Source organism: Vespula vulgaris, chromosome 8 (assembly GCF_905475345.1).
Source record: "Vespula vulgaris chromosome 8, iyVesVulg1.1, whole genome shotgun sequence".
In the NCBI taxonomy this organism is placed as follows: Eukaryota; Metazoa; Arthropoda; class Insecta; order Hymenoptera; family Vespidae; genus Vespula; species Vespula vulgaris.
The window spans coordinates 351,101-369,397 of NC_066593.1; the positions used below are offsets into that span (position 1 = coordinate 351,101).

The 18,297-nt window shown below is 29.8% G+C and overlaps 4 protein-coding genes across 6 annotated transcripts; 2 read left to right on the top strand and 2 right to left on the bottom strand.

The window, feature by feature from the left end:
* The first annotated feature begins 2 nt into the window (after window positions 1-2).
* On the top strand, window positions 3-2,314 carry LOC127065865 (uncharacterized). The gene is made up of 3 exons (XM_050998810.1): window positions 3-303; window positions 375-571; window positions 638-2,314. The coding sequence occupies exons 1-3, from the start codon at window positions 198-200 to the stop codon at window positions 848-850; spliced, it is 516 nt and encodes a 171-aa protein (XP_050854767.1). The 5' UTR covers window positions 3-197; the 3' UTR covers window positions 851-2,314.
* A 3,582-nt stretch (window positions 2,315-5,896) lies between these two features.
* Window positions 5,897-11,150, bottom strand: LOC127065855 (uncharacterized). Of its 2 annotated transcripts, none has more exons than XM_050998785.1 (8): window positions 10,465-11,150; window positions 9,250-9,405; window positions 8,663-9,117; window positions 8,298-8,385; window positions 7,536-7,721; window positions 7,179-7,428; window positions 6,814-7,010; window positions 5,897-6,742 (listed from the first exon to the last, which is right to left on the bottom strand). In XM_050998785.1, exons 1-8 carry the CDS (start codon window positions 10,600-10,602, stop codon window positions 6,602-6,604), a joined length of 1,611 nt encoding a protein of 536 aa, XP_050854742.1. In that variant the 5' UTR covers window positions 10,603-11,150; the 3' UTR covers window positions 5,897-6,601. The 2 variants fall into 2 exon arrangements, with proteins under 2 accessions (XP_050854742.1, XP_050854740.1); XM_050998783.1 differs by having other exon boundaries at window positions 8,298-8,544; window positions 10,465-11,145.
* A 542-nt stretch (window positions 11,151-11,692) lies between these two features.
* LOC127065856 (apoptosis inhibitor 5) lies at window positions 11,693-16,052 on the top strand. The gene is made up of 9 exons (XM_050998786.1): window positions 11,693-11,933; window positions 12,414-12,575; window positions 12,650-12,815; window positions 12,893-13,053; window positions 13,130-13,327; window positions 13,436-13,627; window positions 13,717-14,100; window positions 14,204-14,360; window positions 14,437-16,052. The coding sequence occupies exons 1-9, from the start codon at window positions 11,859-11,861 to the stop codon at window positions 14,526-14,528; spliced, it is 1,587 nt and encodes a 528-aa protein (XP_050854743.1). The 5' UTR covers window positions 11,693-11,858; the 3' UTR covers window positions 14,529-16,052.
* On the bottom strand, window positions 15,369-17,537 carry LOC127065863 (mediator of RNA polymerase II transcription subunit 7). 2 transcript variants are annotated; one of them, XM_050998808.1, is made up of 4 exons: window positions 17,236-17,537; window positions 16,764-17,158; window positions 16,521-16,673; window positions 15,369-16,433 (listed from the first exon to the last, which is right to left on the bottom strand). In XM_050998808.1, exons 2-4 carry the CDS (start codon window positions 17,091-17,093, stop codon window positions 16,233-16,235), a joined length of 684 nt encoding a protein of 227 aa, XP_050854765.1. In that variant the 5' UTR covers window positions 17,094-17,158; window positions 17,236-17,537; the 3' UTR covers window positions 15,369-16,232. The 2 variants fall into 2 exon arrangements, with proteins under 2 accessions (XP_050854765.1, XP_050854764.1); XM_050998807.1 differs by having other exon boundaries at window positions 17,217-17,537.
* Window positions 17,538-18,297: the final 760 nt, after the last annotated feature.

Sequence of the window (18,297 nt, forward strand, 5' to 3'; positions counted from 1 at the left end):
TACTCGGCAGGATATGAAATTTTATTGATATTTATCTTATCCTTGTTATGCGCTTTTAAAATGTACAATCCTTATCGATTACAAAAATAATTGAGAATTATTAGATGCGATTACAAATTTTATATCTGCCAAATTTCGTCATATATACACATAGTTAAAACTTTTGCGAATCTAATAAACATGATAAAATCGTAACGATGGAGGACAAATCTTTGCGAGATGCTTCAATTATGTACGATAAGCAATTCAATGAAAATATGAAAATAGCCAAATATTTCTTAAAGCAATTACATGACAAACAAGGTTAGTATTTGTAAAGAAAATTCTTCATCTATTAATTATAGAGGACGATAAAAAGTTATTCTATGTTTTAGAGGTTCAACTAGCTACAAAATGGCTTAGTCGTGTTAATGATATCAAGTCATCATCCTTAGAAGTAAAAAGAGATCGTAATGCTTTTTTGTGTTATCTGCTCAAGGTTTTGAGAGAAGCAATTTTAAAACATCGTTGCGAACACAAATCTAGTACCATTTTAAACTCTGAGAATGCTTTAAACTTATGTTATATTGCTGTATGTTCCATAATACAATAGGATATATTAATAGGAAAAAAATCTATCGTATATATTCGATTGTAGAATCAAGATTCAAAACTATCTATGAAAGGACTATCAACATGTGCTCCACAAACTTCAAATATTTCTTATCATTCGAAATGGTCGAAAAATCATCGTACATATGTCGCTGTTAAACCATTACCCGGAAGAGGGGCATTAATATACATGGCTGTATCTAAAAGACCAGGACTTGAAAATTGGGATTTAGGTAATATTAATAAATATACGCAGTAATTGACAATGATATATTTCTTTTTGAATTTCAATTGAAACACAACTATCAAGATTATAAATAAAATAGATCTTTAGAAAATTCCTGTCTTTATGTTTTGAGGTTTGGATATATAAAGTTTTTTACAAAGACACTGTCAACGCATTATTTCTTTTTTTTTTATTTTATTTTATTTTATTTTTTTTTTTTTATTTAAGTTTCAATGAAGCTGTATTTATGGTATCACAACAATGCCCTTGTACGAGATGCCCTCTCGGTAATATAACATCGTTTTAAATTTTCAACCTTTTCGATCAATCATATGATAACCATCGTGTTTCGTTTGTGAAAAAGAACGACAATTTGAATCATATCGATCATGGAAAAGACAAATATATGTATATAAATATACATTTTCACTGTTTCGTTATACATTTCTAATATGGACTGCTTATACATTCATACAAAATCGAGTGTAGAAAGAACAAACAACATAATACGTACGTAGCTTCGCTTTACATGTTAAATTATTATACTTAGGCAATTTGTAGTTCGACTGGAAACGATTATTTTATTTTTGTCACTCTTTGATAATAATGTAATTTAATAATGGATTACGTAATAATGATTATAAGGGCGTGCTCGAATTTTGATATTTCGATTAAAAAGATTTCTCAAAATAACGTGTATAACGCATAACAAATCACATAGCAGCCCAATAAATAGAATTATAAATTTAACGGAGTTCTCTTTTGTTATTATGGTAAGAAAAAGATAGAAAACCAGAGTAAAGAAAAATAGATATTGAGAGAAAGATAAATGAAGAAAGGTAAATGAGAAAAAGAAACGGGAAATTGCAAATAGGAGGTAGAAAAAATAAACCGAGCAGTCGACCATAAAGGGCTGATTTGAAAAAAAATGTTTGATCTGTATAGTTGAGACAATTGTACAGTTCGATGCTTCGTCTTACGCTGCAAGAGGGCACAGTTTAAGTAGGATGCATTGTACCATACAAACTGTCACTTACATTATTACTATTCAACAATTCAAAATACTTATAATAATACACACAACCTTGAATAATCTCAACAGCTGCTGGCCTTTAGCCTGAATTAACTTATCGCGTAAATCGTGGATAGAAAAGTAAATTTTCGCTACTACTATTTTGCATATACCGTCACGCACGGTGATATGTCATCATGTGCTTCGCTGAAATAAGTTAGTATTCAATCGATCAAAGCTTCATAACGCTGTGGTTTCTTTAATGATTCGTATATAAAATATGCCAGGGCACTCATAGTCATCAGTCACTAAAATCAGAACAAAGTGAATACACCGTAGAGTGTGTTGCACTTTTCCATCACTATTACTTTTATACATATTATTTTCTTTCTGTACTTCGCATTTACATATCCATCACATAATTTTCATGATTTTTAATTTCCCTTATTATTCATTATAATATTATGTTCTATATAAAAATAATACTCAGTCGATTAGTTCAGATTAATACTCATGTACAATGGGAAAGGGGTTTTGGCGTTTCGAATGCTTTTAATGCGAATAATTATACTTATGAATTAAATTAGACGTGTGTAGACATGACTTAAAATTTCTACTACGGACGAAACAAAAACATGCAGATGGACGGAACAGTGCTATGTGGTTAGCAAACAGTATTTCGGTAATATTTTAATCGTTACGCAAAAACCCCTCTTCGATAAGTATACAATTATGTTTTTAGAGGCTCTCGTATACGCATATTCATTATAGATATCCCTTAACCGAGACCATTCAGGCACTCCAGCAACTATATCGTATTAATATTTCTCGATGTAGATCAAATTAAAAATTAAAAACGAACGTGCATGAATACTCTTGGTTCGTTCTTCGAAAACATTTTTTCTTTGATCATATTGTTTCAAATAGCAATAGTCAACAATGTAACATTTCTTTCGGAGCAAATACGCACGTGCGTATCATGTTATCGTGTAAATATGCCATCGCTATAAATGGATATAAATAGAAGGTCTAGGTGAGAAGGCACCTAAAGCACTGACCATCTGCATAACTGTACATCGTAGATTACTTGATTTGCGAAAAAAAGAAAAGGAATGATCATTTGCGCAGTGCCTGATCGTACATATTAACTGTTAAAAAAAAAAAAAAGAAGCTTGTATCTAGTAAAATGTAAGTACAATGTCAAAACAATAAATTAAGAAAATCATTGCCAAATGTCTTATGCAAATATTGATGCAAAACACAGTGAATGCAATAAATTAGTTTAAATAATATTTAGGGAATTCATAAAAATAGGCGTACAAAAACAAGGGGAAAGGAGATTAACTAAATAATCTAATAATTAAGTAAGAATTCTTGTCATAAAGGGTCCTTTTAAGTAATGTTGATTAAAATCTTAAGAACTAAAATCAAAAACTTGCGGAATACTGATATATAAAAATATCTATAAGAAGCCTCAGCATTATCATCTTTAAAACCAACCATTCGAATCTATGGTGGTCCACAACTAAGTCTTAATTAAAAGACAACTATTAATAAGATTTAATGAATTTATCGATTATATAATAGCAATACTTCATTCTTCGATCATGATAATTATAAAAAATATTTTCTAGTTTCGGGATTAGTAGAGAGCTCCAATCTATTCTAGTTGCCGACCTACGTGGTCGTAATAGTAAAAAAAATATGATTATTACTTTTTGAACGAGTTACTTCGAGCCAAACGTAACTGGGAAATGCCTAACAGTTTAACTGTTTATTCTTCTCTTCTATCGTATAATCCATAAATAAATCGTTTCTTGTAAAATATGATACAGTTAAAATGTTATAATACACCATCCTGCCGACTTTATTATTTAGTAACATTTTTAAAAATGCTACTTAGAATCTTAGCCAATATATATTCCAATTCCTGATCTTTATCAACTTTACTTTTCGCATAAATTTGAAAACAAGAAGGCGACACGTATCTTTTAACACAATTCTTATATCAAATTTATGTATATTAAGTAAACATTTTGTACGTAATAAAAATAATTAATTATTATATATAATTTTAATTCATTACATATAATTATATATAATAATCTGTTACGTATAATAAATATTTTGTACGTAATAAAAATAATTAATTATTATATATAATATTAATTAATCATATATAATTATATATAATAATTTGTTACGTATAATAATTATTACACATAATAAAAATTATATAAAACATTCTTTATAACATTTTTGTTTATAACTGTAATAAAAATTGCAATAATTGATAGAAATGAATTTTAAAAAATGCCTTTGCTGAGAACTTTTAAACAAAAGCTTTATATTATTTGTATATCGTTTTGTCATTCATAATAATAATATGGTATAGTAAACATTTTGTATATAATATATACACAAAAGACATGATAATACGTTTCGTTTAGAAGATACGTGATTCCCTTAACAGTTTTCAAGAAAAGGATATTAGATATGATAAAAATGAATAGTGAAAAAAGAAAAAAAGAAGAAAAAAAAAAAGAAAACATACTGTTCAAAAAGAGATTCTATGATCTAAGATTCTGATCACTTGGAAAAAATTCTTATTAGTATTTATATCTATCCCTCCGATACTTGCACTATTTGTGCTTTATTATTTACTATTTGACAGTACTACACAAACTGTATTCTTTGACACGTCCTTTCAGTTATTCTAAAAATTGACACAAATTGTTTTAAGATGTAAATTTCTTGTACCTGCTTATATTGTTAAGGACATGTTATATCTTTTGATGTATCGGATCTTTATTTATGTAGCACTGTCCTTTACTATTGTATCGGTCTTACATATTCGTATTTATACGTTAATATAGAATATATTTGTAATACGCTTACGCGTTTATAAGGCTCCTTTGATAATTACTAAACCTACTTGCTCCACGTACTATTATAGCGATCTCTTGCTCTGTCGTAAGTTTGTTAAGAATTATTGCTGATTGAAAAAAAGCTCGCAAAAAGAAATATAAAAGTGTATATGTGTGACTTTATGTAGTATGAGAAATAACATGTTAATTTTTGTTGTATTCTCTTACCTATATTCTATGTTACACGGACTAAATCTATTTTTGGCAAAGTTGTTTAGGTATACGATGTCAAGTATAACAATATATAAGTAGATGCATTGGCCATAATATTATGCTCTATTAAAAACAGCTTAATATCTGTTGCTAATACCTTATCTGTACAATCTTGCAAAAAGTAGATCGGCAATAACTCTTAAAAAATAGAAAGAGCAAATAATTAGAGTAAACCATACCACAAACGTCATCTCTACTATACTATAAAACTGCTTATATTCCTTTATTTATTAAGAAAAAAGTTAAAAAATTAAAAAAAAAAAAATAATTTTTTAACAAAAAAAAAAAAAAGAAAAGAAAAGAAACGCATTATCAAGATCTATTAAGCTTTATAAACAGCCATACTAGTAGTGGAGCAATAGAATTTATTCTTAATTTTCGACATATAAACGAATGCTATTCATATATTATTTCGCGAAGATTTTGAACATTTTCGATCAATGTCGAGAAAAAGAGAGCATGTCAACAGGTAATGTTATTGTAAGACAACAATCTATACCGCATCCATAGGATGTTCTTATTGCTTTTAGAGTCTTAGCTTATATGGTCGTGTACTATTTTCTTTGTTAAGTACAAATTGATTCAACTGTGTACTGTGGCAGTTGAGAAGCGTTTTGACATAGGAAGTAAAAATGAGGAAGTAAACTATTAATAGCATTTACGTCGGCAGTATCGTGTTTGCATAAATCTTCTGTATGTAACTTCTTTATACTTGTCAATTAAAGAAGATGTAAGAGAATAGAAAATATAAGTCTCTATGTAAACACAGAATGCGTAATATTTGACACGATACTGGCATGTAATTTCATGAATTTAAATACCCGAATGAATGTCTCACAGAATATTTCAAATATGTACTTCTTTCACGTACTATCCGTTTTTTCTCATTCACTTTTAAATAGGACATACTTATACATTACTAAAGCATATTAAAAAATACAATTTTATACACTAGTAAAATTCAACGGGGCTGTTCATAAAAAGCTTACTGTAATATAAAACAACGAGAGTATTATGGTTATTATGTCATCTGCAACCAAAAGCCCGTGGAACAAAACGCTAACATCTTTTTATTAATTAGTTTCTTCATAACATATTCATTCGAAACTACTTGCACAGTAATCTAGCATTGTTTAATGCTATTTTACTGGCAATCGAGTTCTATTCTTGCTTTTAAAACAGACAACGATTAGCTTTATGTACGCGAAAGTACATGCACATCGAAAGAACAATTTATGCACATATGTACAATGATCACCCATCGCTCTCCAGTCGAAAGCATAGAAAATTTTGTATAAAAATATTCGTATTCAAATACATATATGTATGTATGTATATATATATGTACATTTTGAGTAATCATGTAATTAATACTGTGTGCTTAATATCATTATACCATCATACGCTTTGTACCACGGGCCTGATAGCTCAAGAAAATACCTCAACTGTATATCATCTCAATTTTTCGAGACATGAAGAGGGAATAGCTAAGAAAATAGCTATAATAATTAAATATGTTGACAGATAAGGTGTAAATTTCTACACCTTATGTACCACTGGGTCAATCATACTGTCTAGAGATTCTTTCTTATGTATACCTAGTAACGATGTCTTCAAAAAACTAAAACTTTCTCAATGCGTATCTTCAGCTAATGATGTCGCAACCAGATTTAGTGGTACATCCGAAACATTTTCTTCATCTCCGTCCTCTGTCTCTTCAGTCTTTACCGAAAGACGTTGTTGTTGTTGCTCTTGAGCTTCAGTTTTCACATGCTATATGAAAACGAAGTAATGATTAATTCGAATAACATTAGCAAAATTAATAAACTTCTCGTTACACTTACATGCATCATATAACTAGGCAAAGGAAGTGAATAATTAAGTTGAGCAGCTGGTGGACCGTGACTGCCAGGTATACGTGGTGGCGTTAATGCAGCCATCATGAGATGAGGTTGAATTTGTCGACGCAAAGCTGCTAACATATCGGCACTTTCGGAGTCCATTTGTTCAGATTGTGGCGGTATTACCGTATCTCCTTTCTCTACAATATTATCATTTGGATTAGGAATTCAAAATCTAGCAAAATTGACTTACAATAAATAATATAACGAAAATAAACCACGCAATAGGTCTATTAAAACATTAATAACTCTATAAAAGTTAAATAATAAAAGAAATAATAGTAAATCCTCATGTGTCTATTTATTACTTCTATGCCGTGTTGGTTTTTCGCCTTTAGGTCTGCGTCTACGTGTATGTATCGTGTCTCTTCGCATAGTAACTGGACGATTGACTCCGTGAAGTTTATAATAAAGTCCACACGCATTACAAACCATTTCACCTTTCATATTTCTTCGCCAGATCGTTGTAGTCATAGTACCACAATTTGTGCAAGACATATCAACTTTTTTTGTAATATTACCAGTTTGTTGATCAAATTGTTGCTTTTGATCTTCAACCTAGTAGATTCATCAGAAATAATAAAATAAATACTTAATTAAATATCTAAACTTTCATTTTTATAAGTAATTAAATGATAACATAACACTACTTTCCTTGTACTTACTTTTCCTTTCATTTTATGTGACCATGTGGTGAAATCTTGTGCTTGCTCTTCACTAGATTCATGTTGGTAATTAGCAATATCTGGGCTTGTTGGAGCTTTACTAGGATAACTTTGTTTTCTTCGACCTTTCGTTTCTTTTCGTCCAATACTTGCTGGACTTGATGGATTACTGTCCATAGAAGTAATCTATAAAAGAAATAAAATATATTTGTGAAGAATTTCCCATCATAAAATGCTTTAATTGTTATTTGATATATTACCACGTCATATCGCTAAATTTTATACCATAATAAAAAGTAGATAATAGTAAATATCTAGGTAGGTAACAGTAAATGTTCACATAAATACAATGAATAAGATTATTATCCAAAGGTTGGGATATTCCATCCCATTTTTAAAGTCTATTACAAAGAATTTTTCATTTATCTATTATCCCATGTTCTTACCAGGTTTCTTACCTGCTAGCAGGTAAGCCATGAATAGTCCCTAAAAAAGGTCTCTAACATACAAAGACCTTCTTACCTACCATTTTCTAAATCTGTACATTTTGTAGACCAAGCAAATTGCAAGACTTACCAATATAAAATTTGCATATAGAATAAAATAATAAATAGAAATGTAGAAAAAAATAAATTATTCTAAATGTTTCTATAAACTGTTAAATAAAAACAATAATATTTACTCTGATATAGTTAATATATAATGAAGAAAAAATATAGAAATAAATATTTGAAATTATAATATGCAATTGTACATACATACCTTGTTTTCTATGCACGACATAGTGGTACAATTCCCAAGTACAGAAGAATCAGGTAATGAATGCTCGATGGTAGTTCCTTGAGTGTCCCTATAAAATCTTATTTGTGTGGATATTCTATCAGAATCAACAGCAGTAATACCAATTTGTCTATTTTTGATTAAAGATCGAAGCAAATTAGTTGCTTCTCCAGTGAAACCATTATTTAATTTATCTCCTTTTGTTCGTGTTATTTCCAAATTCCTATTACTGTGTTATCCAAAATAAAAGAAAAAGAAAAAAAAAAGATGAATATAAAAGATAGAAACTATTACATATATTCGATAATGTGAATAGCAGAGTTAGTACATTTTCATCAATTACTTACTTTGCAAGAGCTTGCCACAGCTTTGTAGTTTCTTGGTCAATATGCGTATCTGAACAATTGCTCTCTGGTGTATCCATCCTATTAACTGGACTATGATCAGGTGTATTTGGTTTTGAATTTTCATAATTATTTTCCAATTTTAACCGTTTATTAATTGTCATATCATAACCATTTTCTTCACCTTCAGTTTCTTGTTCGTCCCGATCCTCAATTTCGAGTCTATCTGGATCTGAACTATATGAACACGTATCATCCTCTGGTTCACATTTAATATTATCATTTTCTAACACTTCATTTGTACGCAGCTCTAATCTGTGTGTTTGCGTTTGAGGTATTATATTTTGATTAATGCTGGCTGGAGAATTTGGTTCCTCATTAAATAAGGTTTTATTTAATTGAATAAAAGATTGTACTGGATTCAATCCTGCTATTTTGGCAGTGGAGAAAGACTTTTTCTGAAATTATTTAAGTTATACCAGTTACAGTATAAATAAATATTTTATATATATATAAATATAGCTCTAAATTATACGATAATTTTAAATTTACAAATCTTAAATGATCTATAAGACAACAATAATAAATACCTGATTATCATTAGATGATAATTGCTTGGCATAATCCAGGTACTGTTTCAATATGACATCAGATTTATGCGAGACTTCACGAAAATTATGTAGTACGTCTAACTTGTATACACATCGGTGACATATGATTGGTGGTAAAGAATCACCGTCTTTTACCTATAATAATTATATAATCAAAGCTATAATTTTTTAATATTTATGATACAAGAATATGTATCTATGCAGATAACAATTTTTTTATTACTAATAATATTAAATATCTCAATATGTATGTGTGCATTAATTAACATTACAAGTAAATTTAATTATAGTTTAAACAACATACAAAGAATCTTTTAAAAAAAGAAAAAAAAGGAACAAACATTAATATTTTCCAGGAGAACAGAAAGAAGAAAGAAAAAAAATATTCTATAAAATAAAAAAAATTTCACGAAAAAATATGAAGAAAAATAATGAAGAATTTATAAGATAAAAATATATAATAATTTAGACTAACTTTTTTAAGATTTCAAAACGTTGATTTGCTAAGAATTTGTATCTATACTCTAAACAATCATCACCTTTACAATATGTATATTATTCATTATATATTTTAAAGAGCCACGATTTCTGTTTAAAAGATAAAGCCTGTAAAAGCCATACGTCACAACATTTTGTGGAATCCGCGTGTGAAACCTGATAACAGGTCGTCCATATAAGGAGCTCCCCACTCCCAGAAGACTGCATAAGAGTGGAGCGAAGCTTATCAGTGCCATTTTAAATGCTCCCATGAATCGTTACCTTATCTCGCGGTCACATCTCTTGCCAAACTTTCTCTTGCGGCACACACGCGCGCACAGTGTGTGGACGAGGATAGAGACAGCGAGTGAGTAAACGAATGGGAGAGAGAGAGAGTGACAGAGAATATATATACACAAATATATATCATGCGCATGTACGCACACACATAGATAGATACATACATAAAAGAAGGAGAAAAGAAAAGAGGGGAAGAAGGGTGATGGCGGCGTATAGGGACAAAGGGGGGAGAGGAGAAAGAGATAGAGAAAGAGAGAGAGAGAGAGAGAGAGAGAGAGAGAGAGAGAGAGAGAGAGAGAGAGAGAGAGAGAAAGAGAAGCGAACAACATTATACAAGTGCGGGGTCCACAGATGGTCGTGTTTAATTTATCATGATATCAACACGAGGACTCGATAGAGACGTTACCCAGAACTCACCGTGATTGAGAGACATGTTAGTATCTTGTCGGCGAAATTTCGCTGGGCGCCTTCCTCCTCGAATATGGACAATTTGACACCGTCCGACGATAAACAAAGGCGACACAGCTCGTAAAACTTGGGCGGTACATCAAACATAATTGTAAACTCCGACTACGCTGCGCGCCACGTAAAACACGAGTCATCAAGAGGTACACTCTTTCCTCGATCGACGTAGTATCTTTCTCCACTGCCACTACGCGTTTAACACGACAGGGAAGGACACACGATCACTTATCACAGCCACTGCCGCTGCTGCTCATTGTCAGCGGCACAGTACACACAGGCACACAATTATGACTACACGTAGAGAGGATACTACGAGATCGCAGAGAATTTCGTTTAGAATGGAAGGCGCATACGCACTAGAATCCCTAGAAACGAAAAAAGTGCCAAATTTAATGGAGCAAGTAGCGCCATATCGAATACAAGTCGAACGCCGATTAAGTTTTTCCAACTAAATATCTTTGTAAAGAATTAGAAATTAATCGTTCACGTTTTAAAATAGTTTAGATACAAATTTGATATTTTAAATAAAAAATTTACTACTTCCTGTCACATTACAAAGACTAGTAGTCCTTTAATAATAGTGTCCAATCATATAGAAGTACGCTGGAAACTCGATATCGAAAATTTAAAACACTCGCGCTGAACATGACGTTGATCGAACTAAAAATCAATATGGCTACGTAACCGCTGAATTCGAATATTTCTAGCGTTGATACGATAAACATATAAAGAGGAAGAAAAAGAAAAAATAACAAGCGATTTATATGCTCTCGAAAATATAAGACATTATATTGTTGTACTCGTTAATCTTTTTTTTATTTAATGCCACCTACTAAGAGAAGATATGTCTCAAGAGTTATTTCATATCTATTTTGTTGATACAACTACTTTTATATTTTTATAATGGAACAATTTTGTTTTAAAACAAGTGTGTATTGCGAAGTACACAATTCTTTATACCTTTATTTGGAGAAAATATTTGTTGACTTCAACTATAAAACTGATCTTCAAAGAATGTTAAAAATTGGCTAGATTATTCGAAATTGTGATGCTATGTAATATGATTCAGAATTTCTAGATTATAATCACAACTAGATCTATAAAGATTCTATGAAATAACGGTTATTTTAAGCATATTTACTGAATATAGTCGGACGCCTCATTTGCGACGCCATTCTACGTACTTTATAGCCCTCTGCATACAGTTATTCGATCCAACGGACTCCATCTACCATCTTTAACACTGTTTGGCGTGCTGCGTGACCGGTTCTATTACTGTTTCAAAAGTTTATGTTCATATTTATGAATTCTGTGCCTTTATATTTCACTACAACGCAAGCTTTATCATGAGTACAGATAGCATCGAAAAGTTGTATAAAAACTTTGGCATTTTAGCTGATGCCAAAGATAAGTTAGCCGAAGTAAGTATTTATTTGGTTATGAAAAATAATCACGTTTGTATAAGAATAAACTTACAACTTTTAAGGAGCATGGTAGCACCCAAATTTTATAAAGTTGTATCACTTCTTATATTTCTCGAGTTCTTGATCTTCTATATCGTTTATTTTTTTCAAATTCTACTAATTCTTAGGCACAGAAGTTTCGTTCTGTATCTTGCTTTTTTATAGTAATTAATGTTTATCTTTGCGCTTCTTTATCGTCACAACATTCCCATATGCACGTATTCAAGAAATCTTAGTACCTCTGAAGATCTTGGCTACGATACATTTATTATCTATTTGGATTTCAATATATTTGTATCTGATCAACTTAGTACTTTGCTTGTTATCCGTATAAAGATCTTTGTTTATTATTTATACCCTTTTATTTTATTATTCTATATAATAGTTCTATATATTCCGAAAAAGAATCAATCAAATATCAACCATTCGTTTTTTCAGCATGAAAAAGAATACTTAGAAATTTTGACTGCTGTTAAAGGATCATCCAAAGAGAAACGTTTAGCATCTCAATTTATTGCAAGGTTTTTTAAATATTTTCCAAAATTAGCTGATCAAGCAATAGATGCTCATTTAGACTTGTGCGAAGATGAAGATATGGCGGTAAGTAATTGTTAACTAGTAGATGTAAACATTTTATATCCGCTTAAACGTAATTATATATGATTATAATATAGATAAGGAAACAAGCTATAAAAGATTTACCTACTTTGTGTAAGGATAACAAAGAGTACACTGCAAAAATTGCTGACATTTTAGCTCAATTATTACAAGCTCAAGATCCATCTGAATTAGCAGTTGTACATAACAGTGTTATGTCTCTTTTGAAAAGTGATCCAAAAGGTTTGAATTTAAATATAATATTATACGCACATATACACACAATTTTATTATGTATTAATTATGTATCTTTTATCAAGGTACAATAAGTGGATTCTTTAGTCAAATTATTAATGGAGATGACGGAACAAGAGAAAGGTGTATTAAATTTTTAGCTACAAAGTTGAGAGCAATAGGTCATGACATTATTACTAAAGAACCAGAAGATTTATTAATTGCAGAATGCAAGAAAGTCTTACAAGTAGATTTCTCTATTGGTTATAGTCACATGATCTTTTTTTATTTTATATTTATTATTGTTTAAATGACTTTTATAGGATGTAACGGCCGATGAATTCCATAGTATCATGGAAGTTCTTAGCTGGACTAGATTAGGCTCTACTATTACAGGCCAGCAAGAATTAATTGACATCACGGTTGAACAAGCTGAACTTTCTGTGCCATTTAAGCATACAAATATTGAACAGTGGAGCCGACTGATACAATGTATCAAACATGCTCTTCCATTCTTTAGTGTAAGGATATAACGTTTAAATATTAAAGTATTTTAAAGTAGAATTGGAAATTAATATGTGAGCTATTAGATTTAATAAGTAATTGATTTTTTATTTCTGTTTTTATAGTCTCAGATTGATTCATCAAGATTTGTTTCGTATATCTGTGTTCAAGTTTTACCACATTTATCATTAATTAATGCATCTGATGGAAGGGATAGCCAGTTGGAGTTGTTAAAACTTCTTGCAGAATTAACTGTATTTTGTGGAACAATAGAAAAACCAGAAGAAAAAGTACAACAGTTATACAACACACTAATTGTACGTAAAATTATTTTTTAATGCGTTAATTTTTATCAAATTTTTTGATCGTCGTAATTTTAATCTTGTTTTTTTTTTTTTCTCATCAGACGTATATGCCTCTTCCGCCAGCTACAGAGATAACAGATGTCCCAAAGTTACAATTTAGTCATGTGGAATGTTTAATGTATGCTTTTCACAAACTATGTAAGCAAACACCTGAATTTTTGGTAAAAGATCCGGAACAACTTAAAGAATTCAGACTTAGGTTGCAATACTTCGCTCGAGGGATTCAAGGGTATATAAAAAAATTACGTGAAGCAATTAGCGGCAAGTCTGAAGAAGAATTAAATTCAGAAGAGAACCAGTTAAAAGTAGTAGCATTGAAAACAACAAACAACATTAATACTTTAATTAAAGATCTATTTCATTCACCACCCAGTTTTAAAAGCGTTATACATCTATCATGGAAAACATCAATGAATGATAAAAAGGTAATTATATCACAAATGGGAACATATATATTTAATCTTATAAAAGTATACAATCTGTACATATAAATATACACTCACATGTTCAAATTTTGTCATATATTAGAGTGAAAAAAATTCTTCAAGTCAAAAAAGACATACTCCTATCACATTTGGAAATGATAGTAGTACCAGTAAACGGAATAAAGATGAAAAGAGTAATAAAAGGGAAATATATACACCTCCAAGTGGAAAATACAGTTCAAATATATCCTCGAATTATGGTATGTAGTTCAATGATCTCTGACAATTAATGTGACTTTACTTGTATTGATTTATTATTCACTATTTTTTATTTAGGAAGCCGTGGTAGATTTAGAGGTAACAGGTCTGGTGGACGAGGTGGCTACAGGCCAAGAGGGCGTAGTACTTGGAGGAAAAGTTTTTACTAAATATCAGATAGTATGAAAAAAGGAGACATTTAAAACCGTGTAATCATAGAGAGTGATTCAGTCAGACCTGAAAAATATATGTGTACAGAAAAGTATGTAGAAGTGTATTATCAACAGAATGTGGTGTTAACAAATGTGACGGAACAAGTAAGACATTCTTTGTTCCTTAAATGTGTGAAGAGTGTTTATGTGAATGTCTCAATTACATAAAAACCTTATGAAAACAGACAAAAGAACACAAATGTTTTCAAAGTGCAGAACAAAATATGAATACTATTGGAATGATCATTAAAAAACAACAGCAAAGCTTTATTTGATATAAAATATGATACCCACGATAATTATTCATTCATGATTACTCTGCTAACACCAAACAAAATATAAATAAATACTTCAATTTGATAACATCTATATATAAATGATATATAATGGAAGCCAGTTTAAATGTACAAAATGTATGTACACATAATGTGGCTATAAGATGAAATCGTATAACAAATGAAAAACACGAATATGAAGAGTTTAACTAAGAAGAAAGATACTTCTGTTTCTTAGTGAAATAAATATAATGTCAAAGATACATTTTTCTATTGAAAATTGAAATAACATAATTATTATATACGTGCTTGATAACTACTAAGCACAAGAAGAACAAGTTCCACAAAATTGTAATATTCTCATCGAATCAAGAAAGTCATAGTGTTTGTGCAGTGTCAGCAGATATATTAGAAGAAAGAGGATATTACTCTTTCTAAAAAAATATGTAATATCAAATTATTAGCAGTCGTAACATTTGTCTTATCTTAAGTAACTTTTGTATCTTGTGCCCTACCCTGTGAATTTATTTGTTGGCAGGAATAAGATGCAGCTCATGTTGAGGAAACAGCTGTTAATGAGAGACAAAAGAATATTTAAAAAAAAAGAGAGAGAAAAAAAGAAAAAAAAAGACGTGATCAAAAAAACAAAAGACACTGTGATCATTATTCTGATTTATATAAGCTTCAACGCTTCAAGAATGCTTTAACTTTACAATATAATTTTTCTATTTTTTCTTTAACAATTCTATCCATTATTTGAATACTTTATATGTTCAAGACAAATTATTTAATATTTCGATATTAAATAAAAACTTCATCTGTGTTAAGTAAAGAAATACATAGATCCTAAAGTTTCTTTGATCATGATCTTATAAAATTTATTTAAAATATTTTCTATTTTACAGAAGCTGTACAAGAATGGAAGGTGACGGAAAAAAATTTATGTAAAAAATAATTGTTTTACTTTACAGATTTCTGATGAGGACATCACGAAGTTTCCAGATGCTTGTAATATCATAGATAACGTTTTTCATTGCAGGAGGCGTTCTAAAATTTTGTATGTATTGTATTGTACTTTGATTATAGCTGCTCATAAGGTGAGTTTTAGGTACTCCTCCTCCCTTGTCCTTAATTGAATTCATTAATTCATTTTTTGTAATTCTGCAATATAATCTTATTAATATAATAAATAATGTTATACTCTATACACGTATGTTGTTCTTTATATCCATTATATATGATTAGAAGGAATATTGAAAAAATATAAATAAAATATATAATACACATTTATAAAAGAAAACATTCAATCGCTATGTATAAAGTTGGATTTTAAATGAATAATTAATATAATACAGATGCTTTTAAGGAATAACACTATATTTATATCTTAAAATAAATTATTTGATGCTATCATATCATCTATCGTTTTACACATAATACGATCACTTTGACTACATGTATCCATGTTTTGTTGCTCGGCACCTAAAGTATCAATGGATTCCATCGCATCGATATTAATTGCAAGCTTGGAATCTAATTCAGAAGTATCTGGAAGCATTTGTAAAGCATGCTGTAGTATCTGTTGAACCTGAAATAAAATTGCTTTAATAAAACAAAATTCATAATACTGCTATTATATATGTAATGTTTTTTAACTTTGATATCCATCTCTTACCTTCTCAAGATGCTTCTGAAATCTTAATGCCGTTTCTATACGTTGTCTACGCTGTAATTCCATCATGACTCTTAACGTTTCTCTTGCCTGATGTGGTCTAAATTCATTTAAAAGATGATGAATATGTATAAACAATAAACTTAAATCTTCTACCTAAAAAATAGATTATTGTAAGTATATTAAAATTAATAAAAAGTTAAATACGTATGTTGATCTATTATTATCAGTTTTTTAAATGCATACTTTTTCAGCACGTCTTGGACTATCGGGACATTGTACTAATAGATCTATTAAATCTAGAAAGTTTACTAGTAAAGAGTGATTAAGTTTTTTTAATTCACGTCGTCGATCAAAGTGTTGAGGATATAATCTTTTGATCCCTTGAGCTTCTAAGGGTCTGATGATACTATCATCGGCATTAAATACATTGCCGAACATTGAATAAGTATCATGAATTGGAGGTGGAGGCTTGGGTGCTCTTCCACGACGAACATTTTCATCCGTATATAAATTGATATATTGTAATGGTGGTAAAGGCAATGAACTAACTTGCATTGCCTCTGGTGCTGCCATTTTATAATTGTATCAATACATAGGTTTTTGCAAAGAGTAATATTTTTATAACGTAGTACTCTTATCTGCAACAACGTAACGATGAGGTTAGAATAACGTATTGCTTTAATTCATCTTGTATACCTTCTTATCTGAAGCATACTTGTTTGTTTTGTAAAAGAATATAATTCTTTAGCTTATTTATAAATATATATAATTTAATTAAGCAATAGTTCTATTTTCTATTTGAGAATTTTCTCCGATTCGACAAAACACAACGAGATTCACCCTTGAACGTATCGTTATTTGAGTTTACAAAAAAGATCAACAGATATTCCTCTTTAGAAAGTCATCACTTTATATTAAAATATATACATTGGACAAATTAAATCTCAAATAGATAATATTAATATTCAATTAATATTCGATAATATAGTTCTATTAAAGCTTGGATTTATTTAAGTTGATAAAAAGTTGCAGTTTAAATTCAATATTGACTATAGTTGTATGCCATTTCCTCTTATCTCACGAACGTTCCTCGATGTTCGGGTGGTCTCGGATTGACAGATTATAACAGTGTGCATGCGTTCGTCCACGTGAACTCTTTGTTGCGTCTGGTGTACATTTGTGTGTGTCCATACCGGTCATGTTTTGACAGCTGCCAAAATAGTGCAAAATAGATGCAATAAAAAACATCAATAGTAGATAAGTATGTACTACTATATGTTAATGTCTCAGTTATTATTTACAAAAACAGTTGTATAATGTTGATTTGAATAGTTAAACCTAATGTCAGTTATAAAAGCGTTGCAGCGATGAAAAATTCGCTACTATCATTTCTCTTTGTGTATAGTAAAGAATACGTGTATATTTATAGTATAAAAATTTACACTATTGTTGATATAAAAAGTATATAATAATGTTTAAAAAGAAAAGAAATATCTAAATCTTTTCGAATTATAGTTCTTACATTTGTGAAGGTACTTTGTTATTCTATATAAAATTTATTACTTTGAATTTGGCTAGATGTCATTTTAGTTCAAGCAATGTATTTAAATTTGTTTCTAAGATATTTAAAATTCTTATCATGTATAGTTTGATTGTTAGGAAGTATACATGATATGTAAAAGTATTGAGAAAGTTATTAAAAAGTAAACTAAAAGTTGTAAAAAGTAAACTAAAAGACTGTAAGTTTACTAATCTGGAATATAGATATAGAACATGG

What these genes read in the sequence shown, in the direction of transcription:
- LOC127065865 (XM_050998810.1), top strand. Translation starts at nt 198, where the DNA reads ATGGAGGACAAATCTTTGCGAGATGCTTCAATTATGTACGATAAGCAA. An exon ending in GCAATTACATGACAAACAAG is followed by an intron (nt 304 to 374) that starts GTTAGTATTTGT and finishes TCTATGTTTTAG; the next exon opens with AGGTTCAACTAGCTACAAAA. An exon ending in TAAACTTATGTTATATTGCT is followed by an intron (nt 572 to 637) that starts GTATGTTCCATA and finishes ATTCGATTGTAG; the next exon opens with AATCAAGATTCAAAACTATC.
- LOC127065855 (XM_050998783.1), bottom strand. Translation starts at nt 10,602, where the DNA reads ATGTTTGATGTACCGCCCAAGTTTTACGAGCTGTGTCGCCTTTGTTTA. An exon ending in TATCATCTAATGATAATCAG is followed by an intron (nt 9,118 to 9,249) that starts GTATTTATTATT and finishes AAATAATTTCAG; the next exon opens with AAAAAGTCTTTCTCCACTGC. An exon ending in CTGTGGCAAGCTCTTGCAAA is followed by an intron (nt 8,545 to 8,662) that starts GTAAGTAATTGA and finishes TGGATAACACAG; the next exon opens with TAATAGGAATTTGGAAATAA.
- LOC127065856 (XM_050998786.1), top strand. Translation starts at nt 11,859, where the DNA reads ATGAGTACAGATAGCATCGAAAAGTTGTATAAAAACTTTGGCATTTTA. An exon ending in TTTGAAAAGTGATCCAAAAG is followed by an intron (nt 12,816 to 12,892) that starts GTTTGAATTTAA and finishes TCTTTTATCAAG; the next exon opens with GTACAATAAGTGGATTCTTT. An exon ending in ATGCTCTTCCATTCTTTAGT is followed by an intron (nt 13,328 to 13,435) that starts GTAAGGATATAA and finishes CTGTTTTTATAG; the next exon opens with TCTCAGATTGATTCATCAAG.
- LOC127065863 (XM_050998808.1), bottom strand. Translation starts at nt 17,093, where the DNA reads ATGGCAGCACCAGAGGCAATGCAAGTTAGTTCATTGCCTTTACCACCA. An exon ending in GTCCAAGACGTGCTGAAAAA is followed by an intron (nt 16,674 to 16,763) that starts GTATGCATTTAA and finishes TCTATTTTTTAG; the next exon opens with GTAGAAGATTTAAGTTTATT. An exon ending in TTCAGAAGCATCTTGAGAAG is followed by an intron (nt 16,434 to 16,520) that starts GTAAGAGATGGA and finishes ATTTTATTTCAG; the next exon opens with GTTCAACAGATACTACAGCA.